The 23,306-nt window shown below is 40.3% G+C and overlaps 1 protein-coding gene across 1 annotated transcript in view; it reads right to left on the bottom strand.

Moving 5' to 3' along the window:
* Positions 1 to 1,544: 1,544 nt before the first annotated feature.
* LYRM1 (LYR motif containing 1) overlaps positions 1,545 to 23,306 on the bottom strand; it is a 26,774-nt gene continuing 5,012 nt past the window's right edge. Inside the window, exons 3-4 of the mRNA XM_072418925.1 lie at positions 5,136 to 5,228; positions 1,545 to 2,643 (exon numbers count right to left, since the gene is read on the bottom strand). Coding sequence (XP_072275026.1) covers positions 2,527 to 2,643; positions 5,136 to 5,228 — 210 coding nt within the window. The 3' untranslated portion in view covers positions 1,545 to 2,526. The remainder of the gene's footprint in view (positions 2,644 to 5,135; positions 5,229 to 23,306) is intronic.

Below are 23,306 nucleotides of genomic sequence, written 5' to 3'. Positions count from 1 at the left end.
CTTTAAGTCTCCTGACAAATCATAGAAAGATTGCAGCAAGTTTGAGTAATGGATACTTTTTAATGTTGAAGCTAAAACATTCATATAGAAGCCAGGTAATTTGTATTTTAGAGGAAGTCAGAAATGGCAAGTTACCCATTTTGGAGGATTTCCTTTAAGGGTGAAAGGCACCTTTGTGGTGAAGTTACATCCATGCACGGTATATATGCATTGCAGTGGCATTTACTTTGAATTGCACCCAAACTCACTAAAGCCACTACTCTGCTGCACTACGCATTCATTGTGGTTCGCTGTATTGGATAAAGGGCTGGATATAGTTTAGGCAGCCAAATAAAATAAATAGACTACAATTCGCACCATGCAAGAGTAAACTGGTCTCAATGAGCTTTTAAAGAGAAGAGATTATCACTTTGACTATACAGGGCAAGGGGAAAGCCTTTTACTTGTCTAGCCTTTACCTCACTTTTACTTTTCCGGGCCCAAAGTGGAAATCCATCACCATCATGCAAGGATTTGCTTACTCAGGGGCTATTGGATTCTTTGGAGAAGTCCTAGCTGATGGTGCAGCAGCAGAGCACTTTTGGATGTGTGCACTTTTGGGTATTTACTTATATTTTCTTGCACAACATCTGAAAGTAGAGGCACATTGTTCCATATCAAGATCTAGCTTTCCAAAAATGAATGATGTAATTCTCTTAATAATGTAAAGATTTTGTTTGGTACTCTAAAATAGAAAACATTTGTGAAATCATTACATAAAATGTGTTTTTGTGGATACAGCTGCAGAGCCTTCCATGAAGCCATTTGCTGGTGTAAGTAAATTTCAAACTGTGTCCAGGGACTTTTGTAAAGTCTAATTATCTGCCTTTTTAAAGCCTGGACAGGAAGCTACTCTCTAAACAAAATAACATATACACCGCACTTCATGAAACAGAGGTATTATTTAGAGAGAGTAGATCCCCACATTACCTGGTTGTTGCTGCTGGCAATTCCACATCTAACTGCTGGAAGTAAAAGCTGCAATGACAGCAGATACACAGGCAATGATCAGAACTTTAACTACTAAAGTACAACTTGGGCCACATCTGAAACTGGTTTGGGATGAAGAAAATCGGAAAACTGAATGAAATAGCCGTATTAGTGTTGCTTAGTAATAATAAGCAAGAAGCTGTTTTGAAGTAGTCCATTAAATGAACCGCACAAATAGGCTCCTTTATAACAAAGCCCTGACAGTCTCCTGTGTCTCCGTGGTGCCATTGTGCAGTGTTGCTGGGGGAAAAAAAAAAAAGTTGGGAGTTCCCTCGAAAAAATTCAGTCACCAGAGTTTTGGTCTCCTTTCCTTTCCTCTTCATGGGCTGCCTTTGTAACTCTATTAGGACCCATAATACCTACCTGTTCTCACCATTTCAAGATTCATTGGATCAGATACAAGATAATATAAATACAGAACATGGGAAATATCTTGAATGTCTATTCTGAGATGAGCTTTTGGTCCAAAAAAATATCACTAAATACTGCAGTAATCAGCAGCAGAGGTACACAAACACATTCAGATTAAGTTTAATCACATAAGAGTACATTGTACTGTTTTACAGAGCAAATGTATACATTTTTTTAATGTGCCTATAAATATAATTGCAGTGTTCCAGTTATTGTGACTTTTTTTCAGCCTTGGCTTGAAGGTGCACATTGCTTCCCTACGTAGTCACATAAATAAAAGTTAGACTTTGAGGAAGGAAGAAAACACACTTTCCCTTTAACCATGTATACCACTGGGATGTTTTTGGAGAAGCACTCCTAAATCTATAACCTACATTTTAAGGTTTCCATCATTTTATACATAACATAAAACGTAATGGACATATTAATATATTGTATGAACAGTAGGCCAGAAAAAACTGAAGTGGCCATGCCATCTTTTGAATTTCCATAGCAGGTGACACTCCTATTTACACAGTTTAGAACAGTCCATTCATGAAAGATTGAAAGCCCATTTACACTAGCCAGGTTACTCCCCCTTCTCAAATCACTTTATATTGGTTGAAGTACATTTAAAATGGGAAAGTTAGAATCACATTTAATTTACCCTTGTCTTCCAAGTGGAGCCTAGGTGAAGATCCCCTACCTTCTAGGAAGATTCATGTGGAACAAAGCAGGTGAAATCAAGCAAGACACTTTTGCAGTGGACTGATTGAGATGAGATTTCATCTGCTCTGTACTTCTCTTCCAGGACGGACGGTGGTGTCACGCTTAGCTTGTGGAAGATGAGAGGTATGAGGAATAGATCTGTAACTTTCACCTTTACAGGAACTTTTTTAATAGTTGAAGCATTTCAAACCATACTTACATTTGCAGCCCAGCTATTAATATCTGGTACTTTTGGTGTGTTGGAAGAAGAAATATCTTGGCTAGTCTTGGAAGTGTTATATGCATACAAGTGTAAGGCGAGAGAAGAATATGGCAGCCTGATATCCCCTAGGCCAAGGTGGTCAGCTCAGGAATGGAAGTCTGTATGACCTGCAGACACTACGAGATCTCGTCATGTGATTTCAAATACAGAGGCTTTGCTTGTTTCCTTAGCTTGTCTTGTTTGTTCAGCTTTTTACTGTGAGACATTGTCAGCCCCATGGGAGGTAGGTGGGTCTAAGAATACAAAAAGATGTGTTAGTTTCTTTAAAAGCACTCATTTATTTCAGCATATCTGAGAGGAGATGAGGTAACCAATTACGTTACCTCATCTCCTTACGTTACGTGTTTTAGGATTTCGGACATTTTTAAGTAACAGAGTACGCAGAGGGTAATTTATACAGATAGTGACATTCATAGCTGCTTTTATTTGATGTTAGTGAAACATGGTAATTTTTAACGTCCATTAAACTCTATTGGATATATGAAAAGATTGGTTACTGCTGAATTATCGGGCCACACATTATGATATGATATCATATAACCCAAATGTTTCATACGAGAAATAGGAAGAGGACAAATGACAGTCAGGGTCCGTGCTTCCTAGGATCATAGGTTAGTTTCAGAAGAGCTTTGCAAACTCAATATGTCCCTAACAGACTTCTTATATGTTAAAGTGGAAGTAAACTCAGGGGGGACTCACTCACCTTTACCTTCGAAAATCCATCGAATGCTTCAGGGATTTCCTGGATCATGTCCTGGTATTGTCTTTCACACTGGCACGGAGGAAGTGCCAGGCGACGCCATCTTTTTTACGCTTCTTCCTACATCACCGGATCCTGCACTGTAGGCGTGTGATCGGGTGAAGTAGATGGGGCATGTGCACAAGAAGCACCCAGAAGCCTCCATGGTGTAGGTATCCCGGAAGGCTCTACGTTCTCTCAAAAAAAAGGGTTTTAATACCCCTTTCCCAAAAAAAGAAGGTCATTTTTACCTAATATAAAAGGGTTGTCTATCCATTTATGTAGGGTAAAAATTTTAGTTTAGGTCTGCTTTAATGATGCAATAATGGTCCCTGACATAAATCTCAATTATGTTCATGTCCACAATATCCTACAGTCTGAAATCTGAATGACAGAAAATCTATCAAGTACATTTTTTTAACTTCTTGACCGAGAAAAACAACTTCTAACAGACTCAAATTATTAAGCAATGTCTTTGTGTTTATGCTAAAAAAGAAAACAACCATTAAAAAATGATAAAAGAATAAACAGCAGCGCTCCCCCCAGAATTAATTTTAATGGTGGGGATCAGTAACTTTGTAATGCTCACCCCCTTAGTAGGCACAGGTTTTCCATCGTCATTCTAATATGCCCGAACCCTCCAGTGCTCTTTTAATGTGACCTAGTATCCCATGTTTTGTAAAGGGTGTAATTACTTTTAGGGATGTAATAGTGTATTTAATATAATGTATTATATAATCCGGAATATAGAATATATCCTGAACCTTCCTCAGTGACATTACACCTCCAGCATACAGATTGATCTCCTACCAAGTGGAATTTCACCTCCAACAAACACACGGCTCTCCCCTGTATCCATTCTCCAGCACACATTTATTGGTCTCGCCCATATCTTCCTCTAGCACACATTTATTGGTACTTGCAGTCACACACTCCCTCCAGACAAATCACACATCATGTACTGTCCTTGTATTCCATATAGACATTGCACACTGAGCCCAGACAAAGTCCTAGAACACTAGTCATCTGCCCCCAGCATACACACATCATTCGCCAGTAGCCAAATCTGCAATAAACTGCCCCACCAAAACACAGAGCTCTAGAGCCAGCTTTATGCACATTATAACCCCCTCCAAGATTTACAGTTTATATTCTTTAGTGTCCTGTGTGCAGTGTATTTTGTCTGCTTCTAAACCTTGTGTATCAACCATTTTCCCCAGATAATAAGCAAAACCCCACCCCCCATTTATATCCTTTCTTATCCTTTGCATAATTCACCCTACCTCTGCAATGCCCCCCTTACATACTGCCTTTTCCCAAACATTGCACTATAGCAAATACTGCCCCGTCATAACTTCTGCAAACTTCTACACAAACTACTTCCTGTCATACAGTCCTCAATCAACTTCTTTGCATACTTTCTGCTGTCAACGCTCTGTATGTCTCTTCTGCACATACTGTCTAAGGCTACGTAAACACGTCAGATGATTCTCGTCCGATAATCGCCTTAGGGCTGATATTGGATAAGAATCTGGTGTGTGTACAGCACTTGTCGTCCACCGCCCTGGCCGATCCACGGACGAGGAACGATCCTAATGAAAGTGAAGGGGAGACAGCACAGCGGGGTGCCGCTCTGTCGTTTTCCCGCTCTTCATAGAGCAGAACGGTGCTGTATGTACAGACCTCGTTCATCCAGTCTTTTGTCATTGGAAAGGATTGTGAAATATTGTTTCCAATGACAATTATTGCACGTGTGTACATAGTTCTACTTTTATACCCTACACATTCCTCTCTGCACATAGTGCCCTCTGTCATACCTGCTGCATATACTATCTGCTATCACACCGCTTTCACTTTGCTTCCGATCCTACTGCCATCGGTCACATCCTGCCCATCAAAACACTTTTTTGTACTATATATTAAATCCCCAACTTCTGTCATTCTGTTAGTTACAATAATATTGGATTTCAATGTAGCAACACGTACGGGTCTGGGATATGGGATTCCATAATGCAAGCCAATCTCGATCCTTGCATTGCATTCTTCGATGAACTGTTCAATGGTTTCAATGTGTGTTACCTATGAAAGAGTAATACATAAAAAAACTTAGCAAGTAGGAAAAAAAATGATTTACAATAAAAAATAAGAAAAAAAAAAAAGAGTAATACTAAAGTAAATAAAGTAATAATAAAAAGAGTGAAATAGGCATACAAATCAACAAACCTCCCAGCATCAAGACTTCATGTACAGTTGTGTTCAGTATAATAGCAGTGTGTTAAAGCTCAAATTAGTAAATAAAGCTCAAAAATCCTTTTAATAGATTTTACTTCCACACAAATGCATTGTAAACACTGCACATTCTATTTCAAATCAGAACATGAGGAAACATTTATTAAATTTGTGTTTTTCCTTTACACTCAGTATTTAAATAGCGCCAACATTATGCAGCGCTGTACAGAAACTGAAGAAAAGGGAACATTAAGGCTGTTCAAAATTATAGCAGTATAGAGTTCAATTAGTGAGGTCGTTCATTCTGTGAAAAAACGTGTCAATTATAGCCCTTATTTAAGGAAGGAAAGCAGAAAATGTTGTACATGCTGGTATAGTGCCTTTCTCTCTCTCTCTGACATTCAGATATTGTTCAGAAGTACAGCATAGTTTGATTAAAAAGTTGGTTGGACTGTGCGCCATACTATTTCTTTTTTGTACTCTTACCTAAATCAACGTCCGCATAATGAACCAGTGCGGTTTAGGAGGAATTGGGAGACAACATCAGCCCAATTATTGAGTGACGAGCAATGGCGAGATGCCTGTTAATTGACACATAAATGTTCCATAAACACTAAAACCCAGGGGACAGGGTACAAAATTCTCACCCAATGGTATGCTACACCTGCAAAACTTCATAAATGGTTTCCTGAGGTATCAAACAAATGCTGGAGATGTCAGAGGGTACCTTTTTACACATTTGGTGGGAGTGTCCATCAATAAATAAGTTTTGGAAGCAAGTCACACACATTAGGAAACAGATTTCAGGATACAATATTCCTTTTAAGCCCCTGAACTGTCTACTACACGTCCAAGATACTGTATGCCATTCAAGCAATACAAAAACTCCTTAACTATCCACTATTGAATGCAGCTAAATGTTTAATCCCGTGGTTTTGGAAGTCATTTGTTACTCCTATAAATTTAAGGCTCAAAAAAATTGATGACATTTATGAGATGGAACAAACTAGGGCAAAAGCCTCCGATAGGAGCCAAAAATGCATGGTATGCTGGAATGCCTGGATTTTGTTTCAATACTCGGATATATATAGAGTTCTGAATAGCGGCTGAAGTGCTGATTAGTAAAAGGGTTTTTTTTTTCTCTTAGCTACCATTAGATATTTTCTTTTGTTATTGAAGTAATTATTTAAAAAAGGTTCCCCTTTGTTCTGCTGTAGTTCATTGTACTATATACGATTATAGCATGTTGTATTATATTCTACTTTATTTTATATTTTTTTTATGTATTATTATCTTTTGTATTTTATTTTTTTCTTCCTTTTATGTTACTATTTTTTATCTCGTTCTGGAAAAAATGCCAATGTCATATGTTACTAGTTTGTATTGTATTATGCAAATTTATTTTTTCCCTTTTTTTTTCTTCTGGTTATTTCTACCCCGTCTATGTTTTTATGTTAATGTGTCTGTTATATATTTTTCTCCACTATTTTCAATAAAGTTGAAGTGTAAAAAAAAAAAGAAAAAAAGGTTGGTTGGAGAGGGGAAAACATTAAAAAAATTCTGATAAAGATAGGCTGCTCAGCTAAAATTATCTCAAATGCTTTAAAATAAAAGTTAAGAAAGAAAACAGAAAAAAAAAATTCAAATAAATAGAATAATATTCAAATGGCAAAGACTCAGCCAATGATGAGCTCCAGGAAGATCAAAGAAGTTCTAACGTTACCTGTGAGTACTGTTAAAATGAGAAGACGCCTATGTGAAGCCAAGCAATCAGCAAGAAGCCCGCAATGTTGGAAAAAGAAGTGCTGAAGAGGTTACATTTTGCCAGAGATCAACCTAAAGACAAAATGTGCAACAATTTGTGGACCGATGAAAGCAAGATTGTTCGTTTTGGGTCTAGGGGCTGCAGACCACTTGTCAGTTGATCCCTTAACCATGACTTCAAGCCTGTGAAGCATGGTGGTGCAATCATCATGATATGCGGATGTTTCTCAAACTATGGTGTTGGACCGGTTTATCGCTTACATGGGATCATGAATCAGTTTGAATACATCTAAATATTTGAAGAGGTCATGTTGCCGTATGAAGAAGAAGAAATGCCCTAAAATTGGTGTTTTTAACAAGACAACGACCCCAAACACACCAGTAAACGAGCAACGCCTTGCTGCCAGACCAACAAGATTAACATTATGGACTGGCCAGCCCAATCCCTGGACCCTAATCCAATGGAAAACTTCTGGGGTGATATAAAAAATGGTGTTTCTGAATGTAGTCCAATCATCCTAGGCTGGAATGCCTGTTCACAGGTACCAGAAGTTGGTTGACTCCATGCTACACAGATGTGCAGCAGTTCTCTGAAACAGTGGTTATACAAGTAAATATTGGTTCTGTGATTCAAAGGAAAGCAAAATCTTCAAATGTTTTGCATACAGCAAGGAAAGGCAGTTCATTCATTTTAAATAGAAAATCAAACTTTTGGTTTATTTACTCTTGGAATTCTGTACATACACATATTGTTGAGCTTTGGCATGCTTTGAACAAGAGTTCAGGTCAAGACAAACAACTATATTAACAGATGTTATACATATATCCACCCCATCTCTCTACCAAAAGATATTCAAGCTGTGTGATTCAGAAACTTTTCCACATAGCACAGCTCGGTGATCAGCTTTACTATGAGATGTTAAATATTACATCGTGGTCACTGAGCCATTATAGCAAGTGATTGGCACTGCAATAAAGTGATATTGTAATCTCAATGTGAATTCTTACTGTCAAGACACTGGATTAGCTCAAGGTTCTGGCCCTCCCTCTCTGTCCAAATCCTGGAGTGCATTAAAGGAAGCCAATATTAGGACAGATTCCACAATGTATATCATATTAGTCTAAATATACATTCCTACATTTCTTTTTTGAAAATTTGTAATTTTTATTGAGTTTTCAAATAATAAACAAAACAACAGACCTAAAGGAAAAAAGTTCAGCTAGACAACCAAGAAACATACAATAAAACTGTAATAATATAATAATAACCAGGATAAGGTAGCATATAAATAACTCCAACAAAGATTACAGCAAAGCACAGATTCCTTTCGGGAGGCTTATTCTATACACCACATCTTGTGGAATATACAATTCCAATAATATCTTGAGCTAAACCAGAAATTTCTTGGGGAATCAAACAAAGGAAAGAATAGAAGAAAGGAAAAGGTGGGGGAAGAAAAAAGAAAAAATAAGGGAAGGGAGAGGACACCGGAAAAAGGTAGAACATATGGTAAATATATGACAATTAATTAGTGAAAGTTCCCAGAATTACCCCCGAGGGAATAATAGGGGGAGATACATTGGAAGAGGCTAGCTGAAAATTAGCTGAAAATTAGTCACATGTTGAAACATATTAGTGGCTGATAGCAGATGGGCCCATGGGCCCAGATTGCTGTGAATTTGTCTTATATATAATAAATCCTGGCCGTAAAGTGTTCCAGAAATTGGACTTCTTTTATTCTAGCATATAAATCCATTAAGTCGGGAGGTGAGGTAGATTTCCAATGTCTAGCAATAAGGCACCTGGCTGGAGTGAGTATGTGACACGTCAATTTTCTATTTAGCTTAGTGAGATTGGAATACCCAGCAGATGAGTAACTACATCGAGAGATATAGGTATTTCCAGAATCTCTGAGAGAAGATTGTTGACTTTTGCCCAATAGGGACAGAAAATATGATATAATGTGCCAATTTCCCTACCACATCTCCAACATATATTGCTTGCATTAGGAAAAATCCCATGCAGTTTATTTGGAGTAAAATACCACCTCATAAGTATCTTGTATGCATTTTCTTTATATATCGTACAAATTGAGCTCCTACGGGCTCTATCCCAAATAATTCTCCAGATTTCAAGAGGTAGCTCCCTCACTAGGGTATCTTCCCATTTAAGCATATAACCATGTTTGACAAAGGGGTATGTTGGCTCAGTATTTATTATCAGGTAGATGCCAGAGATTAGTCCCTTCTGAGAGGGTCCACCTGCACACAGCTTCTCATATTCCGTCATACAAGAAAATGCCATATTTTTAGCAATGGGCATAGTGCGGTATTTTGAAGGTACCCATAAAAGCAAGTACGAGGTATCTCAAACTTGTCTCTCAGCTCCTGAAATTACAGTAGGCGTCTGGTACAAAGGTTCACAATTTGGCAGAATTGAAAAAGGCAGTTGTCTCACCATTGCTGAACCATTGGGCGCGATAGACTTAGGTAGAAGTGGAGCAAAAAGGAAAGAGTTAAGTAATGATGCAGGTGTAGGCAGGGCAAATGTATCCTTACATTGGAGTCATATACCCCTTGAAAAATGTATAGGACCCAAAAGAGAATGTTCTGAGACATCATGATGCAAGTTCCAGAGAAAAGAATTAGGATGTATCGGTGCCAAGCACAATTTTTCAATTTCCGTCCACAAAAGTTTCGGCCAAACGGACTTTTAAATTAACGTAATACGGCCAAAAAATGATAATAGTAACGCACGCCGCTTCTGCATAAGCAAAAAGAGCTCCTTAAAAAGTGGAGAATAGTTAGCTGCATACAAAGTACTATACGAAGCAGTAAGGGATATCCCCAGATATTTAAGATGGTTCAGTCGCCAGCAATATGGGTATTACTCTTGAAGGTGCTGCTGGAGAGAGGGCGCTAACTTTATGAAGAGAGCTTCCGTTTTAGACGGATTAACCTTATAACCAGATAGGGAGCCATACTCATTCAGTGCTCTATGTAAATTTGGAAGGGTGATGAGAGGGTTAGTAAGAGTCAGTAAGACATCATCGGCATACAATGCAATAGTAAATGATTTAGTGTTAATAGGAACCCCTTGAATATCAGGATCCTGCTGTATCATTCTAGCTAGTGGTTCAATACGTAGAGCAAAAAATAAGGGGGAAAGCGGACACCCCTGGCTAGTGCCATTTTGAATTGCAATTTTAGGGGAATTTGCATGGGTAAGATGTACTTCAGCCGAAGGAGATGTATAAAGTGCCACAATGGCTCTGAAAAAAGGGCCCGTGATGCCAATCCACTGTAGAGTTTGCATGAGGAAAGGCCAGCTGAGCCCATCAAAAGCCTATTCAGCATCTAGGCTCAGGAGTACTGCCCCTTGATCAAGCCTATTAAGGGCATCAATAATATCAATTGTATGCCTGGTGTTGTCACCAGCTTGGCGAGAAGTTATAAAGCCAGCCTGATCTTTGGAAACAATTCCAGGTAAATACGTTCCCAATCTAGTAGCTAAATTGCTAGTAAAAATGTTCAAATCAGAATTTAAAAGGGCAATACGACGGTAACTAGGACACAGAGTCCTTAACAGGTTTTGGAAACACAGATATATAAGAATGTTGCATAGTTTGGGGAATCGGCACCCCCTCCAAAAAGTCATTAAAAAGTGAGTTAAACGTGGTACCAATGTATTGGCAAAAGTTTTATAATAAAGATATGAGAGACCATCAGGCCCCAGGGCCTTACTCAATGGCAGGGCGTCAATTGTGGCTGCTAGTTCTTCAGATAAAATAGACTCATCAGAGTCGGAAAAGCACATCGGGCCAGGTAAGTTGAAATGCGTGATCTAAGGATAGCTTGGTCACTTTTCTGTGAGTCATGTACTGTCTTAAATAGGGAGGTGTAAAAGTTTCCAAAGATTCCAGCCAGATAGTACTGAAGGGTACCATTGGCATCTTTTAATGCCATAGGGGTTGCTTTAACAGTCTGATCCCGAATTTGGCGAGCTAACCGGGAATCAGCTTTGTTACCCTTGTCATAGTAACGTTGTCATAGAACAATGACCCCTAAACACCGCCTTATGGCCTTCCCACAAAGTGGAAGTTTTTATCACCGATTGGGAACTTTCATGGAAATAAGCATCCAACACAGTTTGCAGGGTCATCTTTGTGGGGGGGTATTTAGGCAGAAAATCATTAAGTTTCCAGTGGCATTTCCATATTAAAAAAATTGGACCTAATTTCTCCTCTAAAATAACAGGGGCATGATCGGACCTTGTGAAAGGTATATATCAGAGAAAGCAGTACCCAGTAATGTGGAGAAATCCACAAAAAAGTAGTCTAGCCTAAAGTGTGTGCGATGGGGATTAGAGAAAAAGGTATTATGTTTATCCTAGGGATGCTGAACACAACAAGCGTCTAGTAAGCCAAAGCGATAGAGGAGGCGTCTAAAACAACCTGAGGCTCGGGATTTGGTATGAGGTCGGTCTAGTGGTAGAGGCCAATGAGAGTCTGTTCCATTCAGGGGTATGGGGCAAATTAAAATCACCTGCAATGAGCAGATGGTTGTGTGACAATGAGACTCTCATACCAAGAACCATTTCAATAAATTTCACTTGTGCTGTATTGGGTGCATATATATTACATATTACAACCTGCTTTGTATCTAACCAACCCTGTAAAATAACTGGATCCAATATTGACTTAGTGATCGTTAAAGTAGTATGAGCATGAATGAGTAAAGCAACCCCTGCTGACTTATTATTTTTGTTTGGCGCAGAAAACACGGATATTGCCTCTTAGCAAAATTAAACGTGCTCATATTATCAAAATGTGCTTCCTGTAAAAGGCAATATCTGCCCATTGGTGTTTTAATTCCTGTAAGGCCAATTTGCGTTTAGTAGTGGAGTTCAGGCCCTTAACATTAAGTGATAATAGTTTAGCCTTTGGGTAATAGTAAAAGGAAAAAATGCATAATGAACATCATACATTGATCATGAAAAAACCTGAGTATCCTCCAGGGGCATAGACTGAAGAAGGAGAGAAAAGGTCAGTGCAGAGGAAAAAAAAAATAAGACAGGGAAACAGAAAAAAAAACACAAAAAACAGACAGACATACAAACATGTGGTAGGGGTAGCGGAGAACTCTAGGCAGGGATCACATCCTCGTCCAAACGTCTATACCAGAGACAAAAAACAAGCATGGACAAGGAGGAAATCCCAATGGAAGGCATAGGAGGAGGGCGAACAACCAAAATGGTGTCCAGCATTAGGGAGAGTATCCCTAGGAGAAAGAGTAAATATAGCCAAAATAACTTTCTAGCATAGGACTCCCCACCCCCCCAGCCTGCAACAGCAAAACCTTACATCTAAGTAAACAGTTTGGGACCGGGCAAATTAAACAAATTAAAGCAACGTATAACATGATTGAGGATCGATACCACCAAACACAGAGCTTGAGAGCACAAGTTTGAGATTCATAGGAACACCAAAGAATCCCATCAAGTAAAAGGATATAAGAGTCCTCTTGCTGCATTCAAGACAGTTAAGAATGTGAAGACTCAGGGGGCAAGGGGTTGTTCGCCAATGGAGAAGAGCCATTGCGAGGAGAGCTCTTCCTTTTATGAGCCTTCTGCCATCTCTCAGGAACAGCCTGATGAACTGGGAGAGGGTCCCATCCTGATATCAAAGCACAAGGCTGTTTCTGAATGTAGTCCAATCATCCTAGGCTGGAATGCCTGTTCACAGGTACCAGAAGTTGGTTGACTCCATGCTACACAGATGTGCAGCAGTTCTCTGAAACAGTGGTTATACAAGTAAATATTGGTTCTGTGATTCAAAGGAAAGCAAAATCTTCAAATGTTTTGCATACAGCAAGGAAAGGCAGTTCATTCATTTTAAATAGAAAATCAAACTTTTGGTTTATTTACTCTTGGAATTCTGTACATACACATATTGTTGAGCTTTGGCATGCTTTGAACAAGAGTTCAGGTCAAGACAAACAACTATATTAACAGATGTTATACATATATCCATCCCATCTCTCTACCAAAAGATATTCAAGCTGTGTGATTCAGAAACTTTTCCACATAGCACAGCTCGGTGATCAGCTTTACTATGAGATGTTAAATATTACATCGTGGTCACTGAGCCATTATAGCAAGTGATTGGCACTGCAATAAAGTGATATTGTAATCTCAATGTGAATTCTTACTGTCAAGACACTGGATTAGCTCAAGGTTCTGGCCCTCCCTCTCTGTCCAAATCCTGGAGTGCATTAAAGGAAGCCAATATTAGGACAGATTCCACAATGTATATCATATTAGTCTAAATATACATTCCTACATTTCTTTTTTGAAAATTTGTAATTTTTATTGAGTTTTCAAATAATAAACAAAACAACAGACCTAAAGGAAAAAAGTTCAGCTAGACAACCAAGAAACATACAATAAAACTGTAATAATATAATAATAACCAGGATAAGGTAGCATATAAATAACTCCAACAAAGATTACAGCAAAGCACAGATTCCTTTCGGGAGGCTTATTCTATACACCACATCTTGTGGAATATACAATTCCAATAATATCTTGAGCTAAACCAGAAATTTCTTGGGGAATCAAACAAAGGAAAGAATAGAAGAAAGGAAAAGGTGGGGGAAGAAAAAAGAAAAAATAAGGGAAGGGAGAGGACACCGGAAAAAGGTAGAACATATGGTAAATATATGACAATTAATTAGTGAAAGTTCCCAGAATTACCCCCGAGGGAATAATAGGGGGAGATACATTGGAAGAGGCTAGCTGAAAATTAGCTGAAAATTAGTCACATGTTGAAACATATTAGTGGCTGATAGCAGATGGGCCCATGGGCCCAGATTGCTGTGAATTTGTCTTATATATAATAAATCCTGGCCGTAAAGTGTTCCAGAAATTGGACTTCTTTTATTCTAGCATATAAATCCATTAAGTCGGGAGGTGAGGTAGATTTCCAATGTCTAGCAATAAGGCACCTGGCTGGAGTGAGTATGTGACACGTCAATTTTCTATTTAGCTTAGTGAGATTGGAATACCCAGCAGATGAGTAACTACATCGAGAGATATAGGTATTTCCAGAATCTCTGAGAGAAGATTGTTGACTTTTGCCCAATAGGGACAGAAAATATGATATAATGTGCCAATTTCCCTACCACATCTCCAACATATATTGCTTGCATTAGGAAAAATCCCATGCAGTTTATTTGGAGTAAAATACCACCTCATAAGTATCTTGTATGCATTTTCTTTATATATCGTACAAATTGAGCTCCTACGGGCTCTATCCCAAATAATTCTCCAGATTTCAAGAGGTAGCTCCCTCACTAGGGTATCTTCCCATTTAAGCATATAACCATGTTTGACAAAGGGGTATGTTGGCTCAGTATTTATTATCAGGTAGATGCCAGAGATTAGTCCCTTCTGAGAGGGTCCACCTGCACACAGCTTCTCATATTCCGTCATACAAGAAAATGCCATATTTTTAGCAATGGGCATAGTGCAGTATTTTGAAGGTACCCATAAAAGCAAGTACGAGGTATCTCAAACTTGTCTCTCAGCTCCTGAAATTACAGTAGGCGTCTGGTACAAAGGTTCACAATGTGGCAGAATTGAAAAAGGCAGTTGTCTCACCATTGCTGAACCATTGGGCGCGATAGACTTAGGTAGAAGTGGAGCAAAAAGGAAAGAGTTAAGTAATGATGCAGGTGTAGGCAGGGCAAATGTATCCTTACATTGGAGTCATATACCCCTTGAAAAATGTATAGGACCCAAAAGAGAATGTTCTGAGACATCATGATGCAAGTTCCAGAGAAAAGAATTAGGATGTATCGGTGCCAAGCACAATTTTTCAATTTCCGTCCACAAAAGTTTCGGCCAAACGGACTTTTAAATTAACGTAATACGGCCAAAAAATGATAATAGTAACGCACGCCGCTTCTGCATAAGCAAAAAGAGCTCCTTAAAAAGTGGAGAATAGTTAGCTGCATACAAAGTACTATACGAAGCAGTAAGGGATATCCCCAGATATTTAAGATGGTTCAGTCGCCAGCAATATGGGTATTACTCTTGAAGGTGCTGCTGGAGAGAGGGCGCTAACTTTATGAAGAGAGCTTCCGTTTTAGACGGATTAACCTTATAACCAGATAGGGAGCCATACTCATTCAGTGCTCTATGTAAATTTGGAAGGGTGATGAGAGGGTTAGTAAGAGTCAGTAAGACATCATCGGCATACAATGCAATAGTAAATGATTTAGTGTTAATAGGAACCCCTTGAATATCAGGATCCTGCTGTATCATTCTAGCTAGTGGTTCAATACGTAGAGCAAAAAATAAGGGGGAAAGCGGACACCCCTGGCTAGTGCCATTTTGAATTGCAATTTTAGGGGAATTTGCATGGGTAAGATGTACTTCAGCCGAAGGAGATGTATAAAGTGCCACAATGGCTCTGAAAAAAGGGCCCGTGATGCCAATCCACTGTAGAGTTTGCATGAGGAAAGGCCAGCTGAGCCCATCAAAAGCCTATTCAGCATCTAGGCTCAGGAGTACTGCCCCTTGATCAAGCCTATTAAGGGCATCAATAATATCAATTGTATGCCTGGTGTTGTCACCAGCTTGGCGAGAAGTTATAAAGCCAGCCTGATCTTTGGAAACAATTCCAGGTAAATACGTTCCCAATCTAGTAGCTAAATTGCTAGTAAAAATGTTCAAATCAGAATTTAAAAGGGCAATACGACGGTAACTAGGACACAGAGTCCTTAACAGGTTTTGGAAACACAGATATATAAGAATGTTGCATAGTTTGGGGAATCGGCACCCCCTCCAAAAAGTCATTAAAAAGTGAGTTAAACGTGGTACCGATGTATTGGCAAAAGTTTTATAATAAAGATATGAGAGACCATCAGGCCCCAGGGCCTTACTCAATGGCAGGGCGTCAATTGTGGCTGCTAGTTCTTCAGATAAAATAGACTCATCAGAGTCGGAAAAGCACATCGGGCCAGGTAAGTTGAAATGCGTGATCTAAGGATAGCTTGGTCACTTTTCTGTGAGTCATGTACTGTCTTAAATAGGGAGGTGTAAAAGTTTCCAAAGATTCCAGCCAGATAGTACTGAAGGGTACCATTGGCATCTTTTAATGCCATAGGGGTTGCTTTAACAGTCTGATCCCGAATTTGGCGAGCTAACCGGGAATCAGCTTTGTTACCCTTGTCATAGTAACGTTGTCATAGAACAATGACCCCTAAACACCGCCTTATGGCCTTCCCACAAAGTGGAAGTTTTTATCACCGATTGGGAACTTTCATGGAAATAAGCATCCAACACAGTTTGCAGGGTCATCTTTGTGGGGGGGTATTTAGGCAGAAAATCATTAAGTTTCCAGTGGCATTTCCATATTAAAAAAATTGGACCTAATTTCTCCTCTAAAATAACAGGGGCATGATCGGACCTTGTGAAAGGTATATATCAGAGAAAGCAGTACCCAGTAATGTGGAGAAATCCACAAAAAAGTAGTCTAGCCTAAAGTGTGTGCGATGGGGATTAGAGAAAAAGGTATTATGTTTATCCTAGGGATGCTGAACACAACAAGCGTCTAGTAAGCCAAAGCGATAGAGGAGGCGTCTAAAACAACCTGAGGCTCGGGATTTGGTATGAGGTCGGTCTAGTGGTAGAGGCCAATGAGAGTCTGTTCCATTTAGGGGTATGGGGCAAATTAAAATCACCTGCAATGAGCAGATGGTTGTGTGACAATGAGACTCTCATACCAAGAACCATTTCAATAAATTTCACTTGTGCTGTATTGGGTGCATATATATTACATATTACAACCTGCTTTGTATCTAACCAACCCTGTAAAATAACTGGATCCAATATTGACTTAGTGATCGTTAAAGTAGTATGAGCATGAATGAGTAAAGCAACCCCTGCTGACTTATTATTTTTGTTTGGCGCAGAAAACACGGATATTGCCTCTTAGCAAAATTAAACGTGCTCATATTATCAAAATGTGCTTCCTGTAAAAGGCAATATCTGCCCATTGGTGTTTTAATTCCTGTAAGGCCAATTTGCGTTTAGTAGTGGAGTTCAGGCCCTTAACATTAAGTGATAATAGTTTAGCCTTTGGGTAATAGTAAAAGGAAAAAATGCATAATGAACATCATACATTGATCATGAAAAAACCTGAGTATCCTCCAGGGGCATAGACTGAAGAAGGAGAGAAAAGGTCAGTGCAGAGGAAAAAAAAAATAAGACAGGGAAACAGAAAAAAAAACACAAAAAACAGACAGACATACAAACATGTGGTAGGGGTAGCGGAGAACTCTAGGCAGGGATCACATCCTCGTCCAAACGTCTATACCAGAGACAAAAAACAAGCATGGACAAGGAGGAAATCCCAATGGAAGGCATAGGAGGAGGGCGAACAACCAAAATGGTGTCCAGCATTAGGGAGAGTATCCCTAGGAGAAAGAGTAAATATAGCCAAAATAACTTTCTAGCATAGGACTCCCCACCCCCCCAGCCTGCAACAGCAAAACCTTACATCTAAGTAAACAGTTTGGGACCGGGCAAATTAAACAAATTAAAGCAACGTATAACATGATTGAGGATCGATACCACCAAACACAGAGCTTGAGAGCACAAGTTTGAGATTCATAGGAACACCAAAGAATCCCATCAAGTAAAAGGATATAAGAGTCCTCTTGCTGCATTCAAGACAGTTAAGAATGTGAAGACTCAGGGGGCAAGGGGTTGTTCGCCAATGGAGAAGAGCCATTGCGAGGAGAGCTCTTCCTTTTATGAGCCTTCTGCCATCTCTCAGGAACAGCCTGATGAACTGGGAGAGGGTCCCATCCTGATATCAAAGCACAAGGCTGTCCAAGATCCGCAAAGCATCGTGGAAGGTCCTAAGGGTGGTTGAGAATAACAGATCTGCCATCCCAAGTGGGCCGTCGATAGGGAATGGAGCGATCAGGTAAAGTTGTTAGCAGTGGTTGAAGAGCATGGCAGTGCTCCTGGTGGACCAGGAAACATCGGGGAAAATTTGCAGTTGTGCCCCATCAAACTCTATGCTCTCAGAGGTGCACTCTGTCAAACTGTATAACATCAGTATGAGGGCAGCCTAAAATGCCATTGAAGACTGCCTGTATCAACAAAGTAAGGTCGGCCTCTTGGGTGGCTTTTGGGAGGCCAAGTACTCGTATATTGTTGCGTCTGGATCTATTTTCAAGGTCCTCAAATTGAAGCTTGAGATCTCTAATTGCAACAGCTTGGGAGGAGGTATGTGCTTGAAGTTGTAAGACCTGGGATTTCGTACCTTGTAAGTCATCATCTACTGTATCCACTCTACCTACCAGATTCTGGAGATTTTTGCAAAGGATGCAAATTTCTTCCTTAAAGGCTTCTTTATCCTCCTGTACTAGAAATCTAGAATGATCATTAGTGGGGAGGTGCTGTACATACGCTTGCCAGGAATTAGCACTAATAGGTAGAGGTCGTGAGGAATCCAGGAGGGCAAAATCATGACCAGTAGGAGGCTTTACACTTAAAGAGGCCCCACGATCTGCTTGTATTTGACTAAGGGTGACAAGTGACCCTGTTTGTACGCCAGTGAGAGAGTCAGGTAAAACACAATCAGAAAAGGCCCCGTGAGTGACGCACCCTTGGTGTCCGTATAGGGGGTCCATCTGTGTGTCCAGCATGTCCCAAGATGGTAGCAGCAGCATAATTACGCTGGGGCAGAGGAGTGACAAGTGGAGAATTTCCTTTATCATTGGTGGTGCAGCAGGCTTTTTTAGTCAAAGGCTGTTTATGCCATGTAAGGCTGGCAGCGTGTCCAGGATCATTTGAGGAGCTGGGGGAGCCCTCCCAGCAAGTCCCGGGTGGTTAGCAGGGGATCAGAGCAACGGAGACAAGGGAGCCTTCTGAAACCAGTACAGGGAAGGCAGCTGTGTGGGAGCCCGGTTAGACGGTAGAAGAGAAGAGCCAGCAGCCACAGGAGGCGCCATGTGGCCCAGCGCCATCTTAGCTCCCTGAGTCACGCCAGCAGACTCAGGAGCTAAAAAGGATTTTAGTGAGGGTTGAGTGAAAGGCGTGGCGTGCCGCTTGCTCACAGAGGCAGCAGTCCCCCCCCCCGTCTTCGTTGCTTCGTCATAGAAACTGCTGTGGTGCCCGGTACACCGTTAATTAATGCAGCTCTCTATCTACAAAATTGCTTATTGTGCGGTTCTGGTAAAAGGGGGTGCTGAAAAGTTCCTGTCTTTGCCCAGAAAGAAGAGAGCCAGAGTTATGAAATAACACATTTATTCAATATATTCCCCCGAGACTGATGCACTTGGTACAGCGTAGTTGCAGCTTTTCTAGACCGTTCAAATAAGTTCTTTGGTTGGGCCGCAAACCAGCTCTCAGCAGCATCTTTGATGTCAGAAATGTCCAGAAAACTTTGCCCCTTCAGGTGTTTCGTCAAATTCAGGAACAGATAATAGTCCAAAGGTGCCAGGTCAGGTGTATAGGGAGGATGGTGGACCAATTGGAACACCCAGGGTGTTCAATTTGGCAGCCACAGTGTTGGGCATGTGCGCAGGTGCGTTGTCCTGCAAAAAAAGGATCCCTTTGGTCAACTTTCCACGGCGTTTCGTCTTAATTGCCTCCTTTAGCTGGTCAAGGAGGTTAGCATAATTCTGTCCAGTGATACTAGAGCCCTGAGGTAGGTAGTCCACCAACAGAATACCGTCTTTGTCCCAAAAAACAGACACCATTACTTTTTTAGCAGATTTCTGGGTTTGGAACTTCTTTGGCCTCGGGACCCACTGTGGCGCCATTCCTTTGACTGTTCCTTAGTTTCAGTATCATAGATGTGGAGCCAGGTTTCATCCTCAGTCACTAACCTAGCCAAAAAGTCCTGTGCAGCTTCAAAATAGACCAAAATGGCTTTTCAACTCGGTTCTTCTTCTGATCACTCGGTTCTTCTTCTGAAATGTTCAAACATTTCGGCACCCACTTCGCTGAAAGCTTGCGCATGTCTAGGATAGTGGTGATAACAAACCCAACACGCTCCGGTAAATGTCAAATATCTGGGCTATCTTTTTTGCGGATATTTGCTGTTACTCAATATTCGGCTCATGGACAGCATCGCAGGTTGCCAGGTCAGTTGAGGTTGGGGGGTGCCCACTGCGGAGCTCATCTTCAACGGTGAAATGCCCAGTCTTGAAACGAGATATCCAGGTTGTGACAGTGCTGTAGGAAGGACACTTCCCCGCCAGTGTTTGTGACATATCAGTGTGAATGTTCTTTGCTGACTTTCCCTGGAGAAACAAAAACTTCATGACGGCCCGTAACTCCAACGACGTGAAACTTGCTTGTGCCTCTGCCAGTGTTTGTGACATATCAGTGTGAATGTTCTTTGCTGACTTTCCCTGGAGAAACAAAAACTTCATGACGGCCCGTAACTCCAACGACGTGAAACTTGCTTGTGCCTCTGCCATCACAGCTTCTCACTAAAAGAAAAAACAGCTTTAGGAACCGCAAAGACCTGATATTTGCACAGTTACATAAGTTACAGTTGTCATATGGCCCCACACTCATTTTTCTATTTCATCTGGAAGGGGGCAAAGCCAGGAACTTCTCAGCACCAGCTCATAAATTTAAACGTCCCAAGTAATCTTAGTTATAGATCCATTGAAACATTAATGGTTATACGCATGCACATACCAGAGCTATAGTAATCTTAGTGAGTAATATAGTCCTGGTATGTGCATGTGTATTAATGAGCACTAATGTTTCAACTTACATCTATTCCCTACCCTGGCGAATCATCATTTGAAATGCAATAAAGTTCCCACTATTTGGCCTGATATATTGCAGTAATTCCTAGTGATTTTTTGTCTAGCAAGGTCTTCATGAGTTGTGGGTACCCATGGAAATCGTGTAATCGTGGTATGACCTTATTATTTTGATCTGGGATTCATGATTTTCAACAAAGTTTGTATTATTTTTTGAAGTGTTCTTGATATGAAACTTCTTGAAAGTGCCTAAAAAAGTCCCATATGGGTATTCTTTTATTCTGGTGTTTAATACTTTACAAATTATTGACGCAGAACAAGTATGCTCAATGTCAGTGACTCAGAATGCACTGAAGCAATTAGACTAACATATTAGGCAAATATCATTTACAAAAGGAGGTCAGCAACAACAACCTCCATATTGGCATTATAATTATTACACTGTAGCTATATAGCGCTGACATATTACGCAGTGCTGTACAAAGTCCATAGTCATGTCACTAGCTGTCCCTCAAAGGAGCTCACAATCTAATGTCCCTACTATAGTCATATGACTTTATCACAGTCTAAAATCAATTAACCTAACTGTATGTTTTTGTAATGTGGAAGGAAACTGGAGCACCTGGATGAAAAACCCAAGCAAACACGGGGAAGAACCTGCAAACTTCATGAACATATTGGCCAAAATTCGAACCTGGAATCCAGCACTGCAAAGGCAAGAGTGCCACCACTAAGCCACCGTCCTACCCTTTGGCATGTCTTTCCTTTGCGATTAAAGGCTTGGAGCAGACAAACTTTAGTGCAAAGGTTCCTCAATGTGAATGATACGAAAGCACTAATCTGCTGATCATCATTCATGGCTATTGGGGGGGAAGAGGTTAATGGCGAGCTAGACTATGACATTTTCACCTCCGTCTAAGCTACCAACATCAACAGACCAAGAGCATAGAATGGCAAAGCTAGGAAGCAAGACTAGATAAGTAGAAAAGCTTGATTGATTGGCTCTCTGCAGACATGGTCCCATATTCCTTATACAAACACCAAGCAGATGCCACAGGGTTATATTTTATTGAGTGGTGCCGTCAATGTTATGAAACATGATAAAAAAATTGGAACCAATAGTCTAAGGCCCAGCTGCTAAAGGAAGTCAGTGCTATAAACCTCAAGTATTATTCCTACAATGGGTCTGATTTATTAAAGCTCTACAAAGTTTGGAGAGGATACACTTTTATCAGTGAAGCTGGGTGATCCAGTAAACCTGGAATGAATTTAAAAACATTTGCCAACAATTAGCAAATGACTTTTAAGAAATCCAGGCCAGAGCTTTATTAAATCAGGGCCAATCAGTATTGGTGGCCATATAATGACATGATGAGGGATAAATGTGATGGCCAAATGAAACGCTGAACACTTCAGATAAAACATTACTTGAATTCTAAACTGGTCAAACAGTGCCACCCAGTGGTTAGATTATGGTCATGGCATGCTGATGAGCAGAGGGTAACACACTGTTACATAGGACCTGAAAAGCAGATCAACTTAATGCCAACATTTTAAACTTATAAAACATGGTGATCTCCAGTAACTTGCTGGAAATCATCTTATCTTCCACATCCATGTTCATTGAAACACATGCGCCACAAAAGAGGTGGAAATACACAAATTACCCTCAGAAATATTCTTTTACAACTACACAAAGGCAAACTATTTCGACAGGCACTGGGTCCCTGTAATACAAGATTAAAGAATATATTACAGATCATATGTATGCATCATTAAAGCATCTTCTCTCTTGCAACTTGTAAATTCTCAAATTTGAAATAAACACGTGTATGGGAAAATTTCACAAAATTTCACGATTGGAGTAAGGGAATTAGTTTGAATCTTGCTATTTCAGCAATGGACATAAAGGGTGACAGTAGTTTTTTGCCGCTCCAGCTGGCCAATCAGGAAATAGCTTCTTAATCATCCCTGGCTATTTAGCTAGCTCAGACACAGCATCCAGCATCCATGCAAAGTGTGGCTACTAGTGCTAAGCCCCCTAGCTCTGCTGAGTGTTTCCCCTGTCCAGCTCCTGTGTTAACCCCTCATTGTCCAGTCTGTTGTTTACAGCCAACTCACTTGTGCTGTTCCAGTGTTCCTGTCTGTCTGTGGATATTCCTGTGTCACCTGTGCCTCCTGTAGATTCCAGTGTCTCCTGTGTCCCCTGTGTCACTGGTGTCTATTTCCTGGATCCCTGGTATTTCTCCCCTGGCTTCTGACCTGCCCTAACCCCAACCTTTCTCAACTATTCGTCTAACTTGTGATTTGGTAACGTGTATCTACCCTGGTCTGCCCAAGGCCTGCAACCCAGCGGCAACC

Source organism: Pyxicephalus adspersus, chromosome 7 (assembly GCF_032062135.1).
Source record: "Pyxicephalus adspersus chromosome 7, UCB_Pads_2.0, whole genome shotgun sequence".
Lineage (NCBI taxonomy): Eukaryota > Metazoa > Chordata > Amphibia > Anura > Pyxicephalidae > Pyxicephalus > Pyxicephalus adspersus.
This window is presented reverse-complemented; position numbering and strand designations above follow the sequence as displayed.